Below are 17,093 nucleotides of genomic sequence, written 5' to 3'. Positions count from 1 at the left end.
ATTAGAAAGCAGCAAACCAGAAACATGTCATTGATAGTAAGACAATGACATTAAATGTTATATCACAGTGCACTTTAGAGTTAAAGTAGTGTCACAAAATGTAGAGAAATATCAAAACAAAATCTGGTTCTTCGTTTAAAGTATTTTTAGAGTTTTTCCCCTGGTTTTTGTCATGAAGGCTCCTGCTTTCTAAGGACTGATCAGTTGGATGGAGAGACAGATTGGAAACTACGCCTCCCAGTGGCCTGTACTCAAAGACTCCCCACTGCTGCTGTGAGTTTATCCACCTGTTTCATTTAAATTGTATTTCATCAATAGTTCTTAAAAACAACATTTTATTTTATATATATATATATATAAAACTCAGTTTTTCACAATTCCTGACATTTAATCGTAGAAAACATTCCCTGTCTTAGGTCAGTTAGGATCACTATTTTAAGAATGTGAAATGTCAGAATAATAGTAGAGAGAATGATTTATTTCAGCTTTTATATCTTTCATCACATTCCCAGTGGGTCAGAAGTTTACATACATTTTGTTAGTATTTGGTAGCATTGACTTTAAATTGTTTAACTTGGGTCAGACATTTTGGGTAGCCTTCTACAAGCTTCTCACAATAAGTTGCTGGAATTTTGGCCCATTCCTCCAGACTGAACTGGTGTAACTGAGTCAGGTCTGTAGGCCTCCTTGCTCGCACATGCTTTTTTAGTTCTGCCCACAAATGATCTATCTGATTGAGGTCAGGGCTTTGTGATGACCACTCCAATACCTTGACTTTGTTGTCCTTAAGCCATTTTGCCACAACTTTGGATGTAAGCTGGGGTCATTGTCCATTTGAAAGACCCATTTGCGACCGAGCTTTAACTTCCTGGCTGATGTCTTGAGATGTTGCTTTATCCACATGATTTTCCTTCCTCATGATGCCATCTATTTTGTGAAGTGCACTCAGTCCCTCCTGCAGTAAAGCACCCTCACAACATGATGCTGCCACCCCCATGCTTCACAGTTGAGATGGTGTACTTCGGCTTGAAAGCCTCACTTTTTTTTTTTCCTCCAAACATAACGATGGTCATTAAGGCCAAAAAGATTTTACAAAAATTAATCAGACCAGAGGAAAGTTCTCCAAAAGTAAGATCTTTGTCACCATGTGCACTTGCAAACTGTAGTCTGGCTTTTTTATGGTGGTTTTGGAGCAGTGGCTTCTTCCTTGCTGAGCAGCCTTTTAGGTTATGTCAATATAGGACTCGTTTTTACTGTGGATATACATACTATAGATGCTCTACCTGTTTCCTCCAGCATCTTCACAAGGTCCTTTGCTGTCGGTCTGGGATTGATTTGCACTTTTCACACCAAACTATGTTCATCTCTAGGAGACAGAATGCGTCTCCTTCCTGAGCAGTATGATGGCTGCGTGGTCCCATGGTGTTTATACTTGCGTACTATTGTTTGTACAGGTGAACGTGGTACCTTCAGGCGTTTGGGAATTGCTCTCAAGGATTAACCAGACTTGTGGAGGTCCACAATTTTTTTTTCTGAGGTCTTGGCTGATTTCTTTTGATTTTCTCATGATGTCAAGCAAAGAGGCGTTGCGTTTGAAGATAGACCTTAAAATACATCCACAGGTACACCTCCAATTCAGTACACCTCCTATCAGAAGCTAATTGTCTAAAGGCTGGACATCATTTTCTGGAATTTCCCAAGCTGCTTTATATATATATACAGTTGAAGTCAGAAGTTTACATTCACTTAGGTTGAAGTAATTTAAACTCATATTTTAACCACTCCACAGATTTAATATTAGCAAACTATAGTTTTGGCAAGTCGTTCAGGACATCTACTTTGTGCATGACACGAGTAATTTTTCCAACAATTGTTTACAGACAGATTGTTTCACTTTTAATTCACTATATTACAATTCCAGTGGGTCAGAAGTTTACATACACTAAGTTAACTGTGCTTGGAAAATTCCAAAAAATGATGTCAAGCCTTTAGGCAATTAGCTTCCGATAGGCTAATTGGAGTCAATTTGAGGTGTATCTGTGGATGTATTTTAAGGCCTACCTTCAAACTCAGTGCCTCTTTGCTTGACATCATGGGAAAATCAAAAGAAATCAGCCAAGATCTCCACAAGTCTGGTTCATCCTTGAGAGCAATTTCCAAATGCCTGAAGGTACCACGTTCATCTGTACAAAGAATAGTACACAAGTATAAACAACATGGGACCACACAGTCATCACCCCGCTTTATTTTATAGCTCTAAAAGAAAAACAATTTATTTGATTTTATTTATATGTTTTCCTGGTCTTATTGTGAATGATTCGTAAGTCCATGTTATTCTTAAGAGAAAAAAAGGAGTTTGTTTTCACCATCTTTTATGAAAAAGTAATAACTCTGAAACAACTTTTCTGCTGATGTAACCAAGGTTGTGTGGGCAGGGAAAAATATTCAAAATGTGTACGAAATATTCTATTTCACTCCGAAAAAAATGCATTGCAGTAGATAAAGGGATAGTACACCCAAAAATTTAAATTCTCTCATAATTTACTCACCCTCATGCCATCCCAGATGTGTATGACTTTCTTTTGTTGAACACAAATAAAGATTTTTTTAGAAGAATATTTCAGCTCTGTTGTTCCTTACAGTGCAAGTGAATGGTGACCAGACCTTTGTAGCTCCAGACATCACATACAGGAAACATAAAAGTTATCCATATGACTCCAGTGGTTAAATCCTTATCTGCAGAAGTGATATAATATGTGTTGGTGAAAAACAGATCAAAATGAAAGTCCTTTTTACCCTAAATCAGAAAGCAGAGATTTAGAGTAAAAAAGGACTTAAATATTGATCTATTTTTCACCCACACGTATCGTATCGCTTCTGAAGATATAGATTTAACCACTGGAGTCTTATGGATTACTTTTATGTTTCCTTTGTTATTTTTGGAGCTTCAAAGTTCTGGCCACCATTCACTTGCATTGTGAGGATCAACAGAGCTGAAGATTTCTTCAAAAGATCCTCATTTTTTTCAGCAGAAGAAAGAAAGTCATACACATCTTGGATGGCATGAGGGTGAGTAAATAATGAGAGAATTTTCATTTGTTGGGTGAACTATCCCTTTAAATGTGTTGTAAGTGCCATTTCAGTTCTAATCAAGTCTAAAACCATTTTTTTAAGCCACAGTGTCATATTTTCCCTCAGGATCTACTGCAGATCAGATCGTTTGTTTACGCTGAAGAACCAAACATTGACATCCACAACTTCATCGGTACCTTCACCAGAGTGAGTAAATGTTTCATTGAGTGTCAGTCAATTTGAGCTCCATGTGAAAACTGATAAAACAATATTGCCAACATGCTTAAAAGATAGTTTTCAAACTGTTTTACCCCTGACAGGAAGATGGTGACCCTCCAGTCAATGAGAGTCTGAGTATTGAGAACACTCTTTGGGCGAGCACTGTCATTGCCTCTGGTAACCTGAAAAAAAAAATCTATACATTTGTTTTTGTATAGTGTTTTTTACTTGTTACGTATTCCTCTGAAAGGTTTGTTCTCTAATCAAAGGCACAGTTGTTGGTGTGGTGATTTACACTGGTAAAGAACTACGGAGTGTAATGAATACCTCGAACCCAAGACATAAGGTAAAACCAGCAACATTCTAGACTAAAAGACAACTTTTTAGGCATTTTAGACAACTGCAAAAAAAGAGAGATCTTTTTCATGCTCAGTAATGCAGATATACTCTTTTGCACAAACTGTATAAAACAGTTAAACGTTTGTATTTGTTTTCACTGTTGCAGATCGGTTTGTTTGACCTGGAGGTGAACTGTCTGACTAAGATTTTGTTTGGTGCTCTGGTCGTGGTGTCGCTAGTGATGGTGGCTCTACAGCACTTCGCTGGTCGCTGGTATCTCCAGATCTTCCGTTTTCTCCTGCTCTTCTCCAACATCGTTCCCATCAGGTAAGAGATTGTTCACTTCATCTGTGAAATCAAATCATTAGTTGTGGTGTAGTGGTTTAAGGTTTGGGTTTGTAAACAAAGTTGTAGCTTTGAACACTGCAATGGTTGATCAAATTCTAAAATTAAAAAGAAAAATGCTACATTTTTAACATATTGAAGGCTTTTCTAGGATTTAACTTGAAAAATTGTTCATGGGAAATGTCTTCAGTTTAAAGTGCTTAAAGTTTAGTTCTTAAAGGGGTAGTTCACCCAAAAATGATAATCCTCTCATGATTTACTTACCTTTAAGCCATCCCAGATGTGTATTACTTTCGTTCTTCAGCAGAACTGAAGTGAAGATTTTTAAAAGCAACTTTCAGCTCAGTTTGTCCATACAATGCAAGCGAATGGGTGCCAACAGGCTGCTGGATATTTGATGGCCCAAAAGGCATATTTAGGCAGCATAAAAGTAATCCACACGACTCCAGTCGATCAATGAATGTCTTCTGAAGCAAATCAATAGGTTTGTGTAAAAAATAAACAGAAAATTAAAACTTGATTGGCTTCCTGCCAGCAGTCGATGCATCACGCTGCTGTCGTGGACGTTAGCGCAATGGCACGTTCACGCGAGAATTCGGAAGCACGCGCTTTGTTTACAACAGAGGAACGAACGTCATGCGAGAGTTAGGTCAATCTATCAGTTTGCTTCAGAAGACATTAATTGATCGACTTGGGTAGTGTGGATGTACTATTTACAAGTATTTACATTGATATATAGAACAAGTGCTAAAATGGTACCGTCTCTTTAAAAATAGCGTCAGTTCAGTGAGCGTCTCACAGAAGGGTTTTGGTTGAGCATAGATTAGCAAGAGTGAAATTGTGCAGCTTCTTTATCGTATATATGTACAGTAATTACAAATAAATAAATATGTCCTTTTTTTTTTTTTTGACTACAAAGAACAGAAAGGGGGTTAAAAGATACAGTATTCAAATGACAAATGGATTGCGTGGCTATCACCTTTGGACACACATTAGGCGGAACCAGTCAAACCAAACGTTTACTCTCAACATGCAATGGCATGATTTCGGTGCTAAATGTCATTGCTGGTATACTACTCAATCTTGGTGAAATGATTGAAATGTGAAAATTTACCAGCCAGTGGCTAATCATTTTAGTTGCATGGTGTGAAATTTGGTCACTTAAGCAAGTGATTTATTCACATTGTAGAGGTTCATAGAGAAAAAAAAAAATATGTTGGGGTTTTAAGAATCTACAGTATATTGGGATCTTTCAAATGAAGATCACGAATAATCAGAAAATCGCTATTTTAATTAGCCTGCCCTTTATTAGGAATTCTAAGATTATTGGTATAAGCAAATAACTGTGCCTGAATGGCCAATATAAAGGTTTGAATATATATTAGCATTGTATTGGCCATCCTGATATCAGCCTTTATTGGCCTTTGAGCAGCTTGAATTACAACTATTCCTGATCCTCTTCCCACATCATTACTCTCCACTATCAGTTGAACACTAAATTCTCATACTCTTTGCTTTATTTTCAGTTTGCGTGTGAATTTGGACATGGGCAAAATGGTGTTCAGTTGGATGATCAAGAAAGACTCCAAGATCCCAGGAACGGTTGTTCGAGCCAGCACCATACCAGAACAACTAGGCCGAATCTCTTATCTCCTCACAGATAAAACTGGTATGATAACTGTTTTTCTTACTTCTCCATGGAGAAAGCTATTGCAGTGACCTAAACCTTATTAAGCCTGATTATTATATGTAATAACAGGGTTTAAATTGGATAGTTCACCCAAAAAAAGAAAATTCTGTGATCGTTTACTTTTTTGGGGTCATTTAAGATCTGAGCTATCCCTTTAAATGTACATGCCGTAATGCAAAAGGCTTTTCTGAGTGAACCAGGACAGGAATCAGCCTGGTTTGCTGATGTATTGGAGAGTTGATAGTATTGAAGTGAAGTGGCTGACAGGTATTGAGGCCCTTACCATGGAGCTTAAAACAATGTGCTATGAGCACAGACATGCCACTTATTACAGCCTTAAATCAGACATGACCTGAAGGTATCCCATCCCATCACACACACACACACACACACACACACACACACACACACACACACACCTCTATTTACCACTGAGTTAGTTAAGAACACCTACGCTCTAGCCCTCAAATTTATGCATTTGACCGTGTGTAAAATTATAGCCGTGTGGGAACAGGGCTATAATTTTACACACGGTCAAATGTATAAATTTGACGTAGCTTGACTGAGCCAGTGAATAAAGAGGGTCAGAGGTCATTGTAATGTACGGGGTAGAGCAGCGACGCCTGACTGAAATACTACTGCAAGGGTCTGTTTAAGAGCGACTGGTGCATGAGGTGTCAGGAAACAAACCTAAGGCTCATAGTCATTAACAAGCCATTAGTGTTCATATTGTTTAGCTTGTGTTTTTGATTACAGGAAGTACATGTCCGTCAGGGAATGTCGTTAGGGGTTGATGATCAGCTTCCTTTGCCAGATAGTTTCTCTCTTTTTTTTTATATATTATTTTTTTATTGGCTATTTTCAGAACGTAATACAACCGTACTTCATACTTCATACAGTGTATACTATATTCTGCATACTGTTATATACAGTACAATGCTATACTTTAACCTCCTGGGACCCCTGCGTGACTGTAGTGTGCATTTTCCATTCCTCTTTTTTATTTGTAACTAGTAGCCCCTAAGAAACATGCAAAAATAAAAAAAATTGGGGGGTCATTTAAGATCTAAACTATCCCTTTAAATTTACATCCTGTAATGCAAACATTTTTTTTAGACCAAATAGTTTTCCTAAAAATTGATGTCCACACACTGATCAGCCACAACATTTAAACCACCTGCCTAATATTGTGTATATATAGCATTCTGAGATGATATTCTTCTCAACACAATTGTACAGAGTGGTTATCTGAGTTACCATAGACTTTGTCAGTTCAAAGCAGTCTGGCCATTCTCTGTTGACCTCTCTCATCAACAAGGCATTTTCGTCCACAGAACTGCTGCTCACTGGATTTTTTCTGTTTTTGGCACCATTCTGAGTAATTTCTAGAGGCTGTTGTGCGTGAGATCAGTAGTTACAGAAATACTCAAACCAGCCCGTCTGGCACCAACAATCATCCATGCGATTATCTAATCAGTCAATCGTGTGGCATCAGTACAATGCATAAAATCATGCAGATACGGGTCAGGAGATTCAGTTAATGTTCACATCAACCATCACAATGGGGAAAAATGTGATCTCAGTGATTTGGACCATGGCATGATGTTGGTGCCAGACGGGCTGGTCAGAAACAGAAAAAATCCAGTGAGTGGCATATATATATATATGGAGGAAATAATGCCACAACTGTGGGATAGTCGTAATTTTTGAAAAATATGTATATATATTTATTTATCCCCTTTTCTCCCCAGTTTGGAATACCCAGTTCCCACTACTTAGTAGGTCCTCGTGGTGGTGCGGTAACTCACCTCAATCCGGGTGGCGTGGGACAAGTCTCAGTTGCCTCTACTTCTGAGACCGTCAATCCGCGCATCTTATCACGTGGCTCGTTGTGCATGACACCGCGGAGACTCACAGCACGTGGAGGCTCATGCTACTCTCCGCGATCCACGCACAAATTACCACGCGCCCCATTGAAAACGAGAACCACTAATCGTGACCACGACTAGCAACTGGGCCAATTTGGTTGCTTAGGAGACCTGGCTGGAGTCACTCAGCAGGCCCTGGATTCGAACTCGCGACTCCAGGGGTGGTAGTCAGCGTCAATACTTGCTGAGCTACCTAGGCCCCAATTTTTGAAATACTGATAGAAATACATTTTTCATTATTAGTAATCACACAATAAATATTGAAATGGTTTGTGTTTATTTCACTCTTTGTTTAGATTATCATAGTTTGTAACAAGTCATAGTTTATAATAAGTTTTATTGTAAAATGTAAAAGAAAAAATGGTTATGGGACAAATCTAAAACAATAAAATGTATACATGATAGGCATTTTAAAATGTAATGATGAAGGCCTGGCTAAAAAGTATTTATGTGAAATTCATATAACAAAAAGAAAAAAGTTGAAATCTGTTCGTTTTAATTAAGGCTACATCCACATTAATCCAGATACATTTGGAAACACTCTCCGTCGTTTTCAAGCATTTTCCAAAAGCTGCTGGACAGCAATTCTGAATAAACTTCGTGTCGCCTTTGAAGGAATGCAATGTGAATTTTGTACAAAGTAATATTTATCTTTAACAACACTATCAAAGTGAATAGCAGGCACAACAACGCTACAACATTGGCCGCCATCTTGCTTGCGTCACATGACAACAAATACGTCATCGTTTTCAGGTATCTCCGTTTCCCTTGTCGACACCACAACGTGAAGATGGAGTTTTCAAATGTATCCACTTGGGAGAGTGTTTTTGAAAAGCTCAGTTTTCACTGTCAAAAGCGCAGTCTCAGTGTGGATGGAAGTCCAAAACGTAGAGAAAAGCAAATGCGTATTAGTGTGGATGTGGCCTAAAGCTGAAATATATAATTTCTGCGACACTAGCGCCACCGAACAGAATAGCAAAAATAAACAATATTTTCAAAAAAGCTTTCTGAATACGCCTCTCGTATGCAGTTGTTCAAACAGTCATAGGAGTTTTTATAGTGCCACAGAAACACAGTGTTTAAAGTTTGAGAAAATTAACTTATATGGTCTCTGCATATTAAGCTGGGATAGAAGAAAGTATTTTAACACTGAAAAAGTTACATACTTGAGCTTTAAAATCAACCCCTGGGACATGAAAGTGTCAAAGTTGAAGAAACACTTGAAGAAAGATTATATATATATATATCATTTTATTTTGGGGCTGTTTGGCCTTTTTTCTCAGGATAGTAGAGGCTGATGGGAAAGTGGTGGGGAGAGAGAGGGGAGGAACATGATCAGTTTTTGGGGTGGTTGCTAAGTTGTTTCTAGGTGGTTGCTAGGGTGTTCTGGGTGGATGCTTGCTTACTGTCAAAAGTCAAGTCAAAAGAGACCACCACAAATTGATAGAATATTCTGGACCCAAGTTATGTCTTGGGTCGGCCTCCTTCAATTTGAGTCGATGGGATTTGTTTTAAAATCGTAAGTTTGATCACTTAGAAAAGTAAAATCACACCCCTCCTCGAACCACATGATTTGAGGTGTCATTCATGTCTGTATTTTAATACTTTGTGTTAAAGGGGGTTGTTCAAATCCCTAACTCCAATATGAGCAATAGTAATAGTGATTCTTACCTTAGCAAACACCTTTTAATAAACATTTCAAACAGTTGTTTGTTGAAATGATGGCTAACTTAGAATTAGCAGCTATGTTTATTTAGGCAGGATGGGTTGCTCTGTTGCTAATGTTAATGATTTTTGCAGGCACTCTCACTCAGAACGAGATGGTTTTTAGGCGATTACATCTTGGAACTGTGGCTTATGGGATGGACTCAATGGACGAAGTGCAGAGTCACGTGTTCAGTGCTTACACTCAGGTACTTATACTCTTCGAATTCCTTGCATGGCAAATTGAATATGTCTGCATCCCAATTTGCATAATTGTTCAACACACTAAAAGTATATGCTTTGTTGGTGATGGGAAAAGTACATACTTCAGTGTGTAATGTTTGAACCGGTCATTATTCTTGCAACTCCATTTGGCTATGTTAGTGGCGCATGAATTCTACACCTTACTTGCTTACAATTTAGAAGGGATATTATCTGGATTGGGATGCAGCCTATCAGCCTATGCAGCCTATGTTACTGGCCTGTTAAAATGAAAAGCCATCACAAAGCACAATTGTTTATTTTTTTCCAGAAAATTGCTCACTCCTTATACAGCTAGTCCCTTTTACCTCTCACTGATATGTTTTGTCCGTTTGACACCAAAGGTCACATGTGCAGGAAACAGGGGTTACGAGCACTCCGGCCTCTCAATAGCTTATATACAAACTCATGAACTCTGTTATTAGCCCTCGGAAATGTGCGCTCTATTAATAGTTGCTAAATACAAGGTAATTGTTTATACATGTAACACATCTGGGAGAGTTTTTTAAGTCGTTTTTCAGGATACTGGGATGGGTCAGTTTAATGACAGTTTGAGAAGTGAACATTTTTATCATTTTGATAACCCAAAGTGTTCATTTTAGGTATAAATTTGGTCATAGAGGGGCAAAATAATGTGAATATCTTAGAAATTCACAATGGATGTAATTTTTCTGATTTTAAAAGTTTTAAACTTAAAGAAAGGAAGAAGAAGAAGAGGAACCTTCATGTCGTTCTAAACCTGTATGACTTTATTTCTTATGCGGAACACAAAAGCAGATATTTTAATGAACATCAAGACCCATCCTTTCAATACTATGGCAGTTGAGTGCCTCACTTTAAAGCTTAAAAAAAGGAACCAAAAGTAAGGATGTCCCAATACCATTTTTTGGAGAACGAGTACCGATACTTTCTTTTCAGTACTCACCAGAACTGATACAGATACCTGTTTTTTCATTCGAGTTTTTCTGAAGTCCATATTTAACAGTTTATTGCAATTTTTAATCAAAATGGTGTCTAAATAAATGGATTCATTAAAACTGCAATCAAATGAAAATACAACATTTAACTTTAAAAGTAATATTGTATTATTTTTATCAAATGAGGAGAATTTATGTAGAACCTCACAGCACAATCCAAAATACTAGAGTTCTTTTTGTCAAATAAGATGCAGCACAACAGAGCATCACAGGTGTGAGATATTGCTTTAATAGAAGATAATTATTATTGATTTATTATTACTATTAGTAGTAGTAGTATTACAGTGAATATTACATAACTATATGGTAGTGATGTATTTCTGTCATACTTTTTTTCATTTAAATGGAGCTTTTATTTTGGCGGAAGCTGTTATTTTGGAGTGAAGCCCTTTCCGTTTCGGTGTATTTTTGATGGTAGCTTCTCACCTCTGGAAAAGCAGGTTGCTACATGACCCAGTGTGATTATTAAACTGCAAAATGCTGCTATTTCATGAAATAAATCTGTATTTTGTATGTGCCGAGTGCTAAATACTGAATTAGTCCTCTTCTCGCAGTCATCTGCTACAAACAGAGGCCACGATGCTCATGATGGTGTTTTAGAGCTCATTGGTATGAGCAGCTGGCTTCACATTTACAGTTATACATTCTTAAAACAAGAACTATTTACTTTGAAGTGCCCAGCACATGCAAATATTATATTTATCTAATTAAATTGCAGCCTTTGCGGTTTAATAATCACACTAGGACATACCATGATTTTAATTTGTCGGCTTAATGTTTACACAGTGACATTCGTTCGTTAGATGGTATAATTTTCTTGTATCAGAGCATTTTTGAGCCTGTGAATGAGCTTTTCTAATTGCGCTCATGGACAAGCAACGGACGTCAAGTTTTCACAAAAAAAAAAAAAAAAAAAAAAAAAATAGTTTCGTGTTGTTTCTCGCCAACACCTATTGTTTGTCTTCAAGACTTCTGGCTTCGAATGAATTGAAGTTTTAATTTTTGGATTAACCATTTCTTTAATGTAGTTAAAATGGACTGAATAGGGGTGTGGGGCATGCATTTTTGAAAACATCAAACTATATTGTCCCTGTATTGTCATTTTAGTTTAAGTGATATTTACCATCATGTCAAATCTGATTTCCACAGCCCCCTCAAGACCTACAGGCCTCTCGTGCACTGGGTGCCACCAAAGTGAGGAAGACCATCAGCAGTCGAGTGCATGAGGCAGTGAAGGCCATCGCACTGGTGCACAATGTGACACCAGTGTACGAGTCTAACGGTGTGACAGACCAAGCAGAGGCTGAACAGCATTACGAAGACACCTGCAGGGTTTACCAGGCCTCCAGTCCTGATGAGGTACCACAGTCTTTTTCACAATGATACATGCCATTCAGACTGAAATCTGGGAAGTATTTACGATATGAAGCTGATTGGTTACCATTATGTACTGCGCAGCTTTTGTCATAGTGCTGTAAGTACTTGTAGTTTGCATTTTTGGGGGTAAAACCAAAAGCTTTTTTTCCCCCAGAAAGTTTACATATTTATTTATCTTTAGTGAAGTATGAACATGTTCATCAACATACCTTAGGCTGAGTAGACATCATATTTAATTTGACACGAATGTAAACCAGAATGTCAGGGATGGAAGAAATCTCCATTCAGTACTTAAAATAAGTCTTTTTGTCTAATGAAAATTTGTGAAAAGATGCATGTTAAATGTTTTTTTGGCCATTCATGAAACCTGAGCATAACGAAGTTTTGTGTAGATGGCTCTTAAACCATTTTCCATATATTTTTGCCTTTTTTAACATAAGAATGCAAACTTTTGATGCAAAAATGACTCCGTAAAACCATTTTTAAATAAATGATGTTGAATTGCAAGAATTTACACAGGCACTAACAATTTACAGAGGAAATCATGAGACAATATACAGTACGTAAGGTTTAAAAAAAAATTAATGCAGAAATTCGTTAATTATTTTTGCAAAAATCATTGCATTGAATTGAATGACAATTTCAATAAAAAAAACATGGTTTTTTTTTTTTTGCACGGAAATACGAAAAACCAAATTTGGCAAAATTTGTGAATTGTTGCATTGAACTGAATTAGACAATTTACGTAAGAATTATTTTCTTTAATTTACACAGAAATTCGTAAAAGCATTCTTGTGTAAATTGTCGCATTAAACTAAAGAAAATTTACGTAAGAATGATCATTTTTTTTAATTTACACAAATTCCTTAAAGCATTCTTGCTTAAATTGTTGCACTGAGCTGAATTAGACAATGTACGTCAATGTATTTATTTTACATTTACACAGAAATTCGCAAAACAAAAAATCATAAATCATCGCATTGAATGTAATGTAACAGTTTATATAAGACTGGCTTTATGAGCGATAAAAAGCAAAAGAATTCTTGTCAATTGTTGCATTCTTGTGTTAATTTGTTGCGTTCAATTGATTGTTTTGTTTTTATACACAGGAATTTGTATAAACATTCTTGTGTAAACTGTCGTAGAAATTTGTTAGAGTATACGTGCATTATTACAATTGTTGCATTGATTGTATGAGAAAGTTTACACAAGAAATTTACACAGATATTCGTAAAACCATTCTCGTGTAAATGGTTGCATTCATGTAACCGTTTATATAAGATTGACTTTACGAACGATCGCAACAGAAGTTAATTTGTGAATGCTTCCCATTGCACAGATTTTCCTTTCGTTCCTGACAGCCTCGTTTTCGCTTGCATCAAATTAAAAATTACATTTACTCTAAAAAATATCCTCCATTTATTTCTGTGATTTAAAGAATAATCATTCTGTACAGATCTTTAGCAGCTAAAATTCACTCAAGTTCTCCCTCATTTAATTTGAACTGACTACTCACTCGCTCTCTAATAATGCATGAGTCAACACGTGCCTCATCACCTCCTGTGCAGATATTAGATTTTTCATTGATGATGTTTTGTGGATGAGCCACAATTTTGGCATGTTCACAGATTTTGATTCACTGGAGGCCAGATCAGAGCTGATTACTTCTACAGATGTGCTGCCTTATGTTTAATAATTTCTGGTCACTGAACCCAAAATCAGACAAGCCGGTAGTGAGCGGTTTAAAAGTGACACATGCAGTGATCAGTCCGCCCATGCTGAGGTTATGTAGGCACAGGCTCATTATAATCGGTTTGGTTTGAACCACTGCATGCCAACAGACTGAGTGTTGCTGCATTCAGGGATGCGGTGACTAAACATGCTTTCTGTAGCCCGCCAGGACCCCAATACGTTGTGGGAAGGACATGATACACTAATCTGGTATTGTTATAGAAACAAATCTTGTGTCTCTATTTTTAAGTGTTGTTCAAATCAAAATATATGCGTAATATCGCGAAACAATTCATTAGACTTTACCACTTTTTTTTTTTCAAATATTAATCATTTTAAAAACAGAACTGCTCCACAATTTATTGCACACACACACACACACACACACACACACACACACACACACACACACACACCCACCCACACACCTATATATATATATATATATATATATATATATATATATATATATATATATATATATATATATGTAGATATATATACAGTTGAAGTCAGAAGTTTACAATTCCTGATGTTTAATTGTAGAAAACATTCCCAGTCTTAGGTCAGTTAGGATCACCACTTTATTTTAAGTATGTGAAATGTCAAAATAATAGTAGAGATAATTATTTATTTCAGCTTATATTTCTTTCATCACATGCCCAGTGGGTCAGAAGTTTACATACACTTTGTTAGTATTTGGTAGCATTGCCTTTAATTGGTTTAACTTGGGTCAAATGTTTTGGGTAGCCTTCCACAAGCATCTCACAATAAGTTGCTGATATTTTGGCTCATTCCTCCAGACAGAACTGGTGTAACTGTGTCAGGATTGTAGGCCTCCTTGCTCGCACACACTTTTTTAGTTCTGCCCGTATTGAAGTCAGGGCTTTGTGATGGCCACTCCAATACCTTGACTTTGATGTCTTTAAGCCATTTTGCCAAAATTTTGGAGGTATGCTTGGGGTCATTGTCCATTTGGAAGACCCATTGTGACCAAGCTTTAACTTCCTGGCTGATGTCTAGAGATGTTGCTTCAATATATCCATCTATTTTGTGAAGTGCACCAGTACCTCCTGCAGTAAAGCACCCCAACAACATGATGCTGCCACCCCTATGCTTCACGGTTGGGATGGTGTTCTTCGGCTTACAAGCCTCACCCTTTTTCCTCCAAACATAATGATGGTCATTATGGCCAAACAGTTAAATTTTTGTTTCATTAGACCAGAGGACATTTCTCCAAAAAGTAAGATTTTTGTCCCCATGTGCACTTGCAAACTGTAGTCTGGCTTTTTTATGGTGGTTTTGGAGCAGTGGCTTCTTCCTTGCTGTGCAGCCTTTCAGGTTATGTCGCTATAGGACTCGTTTTACTGTGGATATAGATACTTGTCTACCTGTTTCCTCCAGCATCTTCACAAAGTCCTTTGCTGTTGTTCTGGGATTGATTTGCACTTTTCGCACCAAACTACATTCATTTCTAGGAGACAGAATGTGTCTCCTTCCTGAGTTGTATGATGGCTGTGTGGTCCCATGGTGTTTATACTAGAGTACTATTGTTTGTAAAGATGAACGTGGTACCTTTAGGCGTTTGGAAATTGCTCCCAAGGATGAAGTAGTTTTTAGTAGTTTAGTTTTAATGACTTCAACCTAAGTGTATGTAAACTTCTGACTTCAACTATATATATATATATATATATATATATATTAGTTAATTTTTTTTATTTTAAGAGTTTCTTTTTCTTCATTACGAGCACTTTTTTTGTTTTAAGATCCAGAAAAAAATCTAAATAAATTTTAGATTAAAAAATGAAGAACATTTCATCATATAACAGCTGTGTTCAAGTCATTGTATGTATGGAATTAATTTTAAGGTTTTTAAAATAATTTATTAGATTTTTCAAAAATAATATTTTTAAACGAAACTGCTTCCCCTAATTTAAGGAAAAAAAATTATGCCTTTTTTCATTATGAGCTCAGGTCAGTTATACTATGTGGAGTTGAGGGCGTGGTCGAGTGCCCATCTGGGGAGAGAGAAAGCGGTAAGGACATACAACTGAGATTCATTTTTACTAATTACTGTTTCTGTGGGCACAATGAGAGTCGGGGGAGATAAAAGACAGCCCAGTCCACCAAAAGAGGGAGAGTGGCATACACCAGAGACATGCGTGTCTTTTTCATAGAGAGTGTTTACACTGAAAAGCAAGATCCTGTGTGTTTATGCTGAAAAGCAGTATTTTGGTTTTGTTTATGCTGAAAAGCGATTTCTGTTTTGTTTGTAATAAACGTGACTCACATGGACTGTGGAAACTGGCTCCTGTTTCCTTCTTTATCTGCTCCAAACATGAACCTTTGCCACACTGGTGCCGAAACCCGGGAGAAGGAGGAAGAGTTCACTGCTATGGAGTCGTCTTCGCCGCTGGAGGAAGTGTTCCGATCCCTCGCCAGCATCCACCAGGCTCAACACCAGGCCCTCATGGATCTGTGGGCGGAGCAGCAACAGTGCTTCGAGGTGCTCCTTTGAAGCCAAGAGGAGGACCGACAGGCATTGTGGAGCTTGGTGCCTCAGGAGGGGGCGCAATGGGCAGTCCACCTCTTACCGCTGCTGCCCGGGGAGGCCCAACTCGTGGCCCAACAGCTCCCGGTCGACAACCTCCTGAGGTACCCTGAGCTGAAGAAAGCAATCCTGCAGCAGGTCGGCCATAGTCCAGAGGAGCACCGCAAGTCGGCCGCCTGTTTGCCTTCGCTCAACAGCTTTGTGACGCCTGCCGGTGGTGGGTGCTCGCCGAGGAGTCAATCTCATGGTGCTGGAGCAATTAATCTTCCGACTACCGAAATGATTGGTGGAGTGGGTCCAGTGCCACCGCCCGGCGTCACTGGATGAAGCAGTACAGTTGGCGGAGGACCATTTAGTGGCATACCCAGTGGCCAGCGTGCCCCGCTCTCTCTCTCTCTCTGTGATCTCTCCCCCGCAACTTCCCCTCCTTCCTTCCAACCTATCCCGTTCCCCTGGCAACGGTGGAGTATTAACCCTCCTACTTCTCTCTCCCCTGGCTCTACCCATTCTTCCTCTCAGGTTGGGGAAGCTTCCGCCACTAGTGTGGGTGTGAGGTTCGGGCTGGTCTGTTGGAGTTGCGGGGAGCCAGGTCACGTCCGCGAACAGTGCCTGGTGATGGAGGTGGGGACGTTGATCTGGGTTCCCGACACTCCACAGGCTGCCCCTGATCGAGCTGGGACGTACCAAATACCCGTGAGTATTGGTGGGGGTACATACCAAGCCTTGGTGGATTCAGGTTGTACCCAAAACTCAATCAATGTTTGGTTCAAAATGGGGCATTGAATACAAATAATCAGATCAAGGTGAGGTGTGTGCATGGGGATATTTACAATTATCCTGCAGTGACCGTCACTATTCTATTTTGGGGTCAAAAGCACAACATTGAGGCTGTGGTTGGT

General features: G+C 38.3%; 1 protein-coding gene across 3 annotated transcripts in view; it reads left to right on the top strand.

Moving 5' to 3' along the window:
- LOC127419980 (probable phospholipid-transporting ATPase IIA) overlaps positions 1–17,093 on the top strand; it is a 67,108-nt gene that overhangs the window by 15,587 nt on the left and 34,428 nt on the right. For all 3 annotated transcript variants that reach the window (XR_007893764.1, XM_051661860.1, XM_051661861.1), the window contains 8 exons: positions 179–273; positions 3,199–3,279; positions 3,393–3,468; positions 3,561–3,637; positions 3,797–3,957; positions 5,502–5,644; positions 9,394–9,506; positions 11,685–11,894. Coding sequence is in view for 2 of the 3 variants with exons in the window: in XM_051661860.1 (XP_051517820.1) it covers positions 179–273; positions 3,199–3,279; positions 3,393–3,468; positions 3,561–3,637; positions 3,797–3,957; positions 5,502–5,644; positions 9,394–9,506; positions 11,685–11,894 (956 nt within the window). In the remaining variant the exon portion in view is untranslated. The remainder of the gene's footprint in view (positions 1–178; positions 274–3,198; positions 3,280–3,392; positions 3,469–3,560; positions 3,638–3,796; positions 3,958–5,501; positions 5,645–9,393; positions 9,507–11,684; positions 11,895–17,093) is intronic.

This window comes from Myxocyprinus asiaticus, chromosome 29 (assembly GCF_019703515.2).
Source record: "Myxocyprinus asiaticus isolate MX2 ecotype Aquarium Trade chromosome 29, UBuf_Myxa_2, whole genome shotgun sequence".
Lineage (NCBI taxonomy): Eukaryota > Metazoa > Chordata > Actinopteri > Cypriniformes > Catostomidae > Myxocyprinus > Myxocyprinus asiaticus.
The sequence above is the reverse complement of the archived record's forward strand: the minus strand, read 5'-3'. Positions and strand labels throughout refer to the sequence as shown.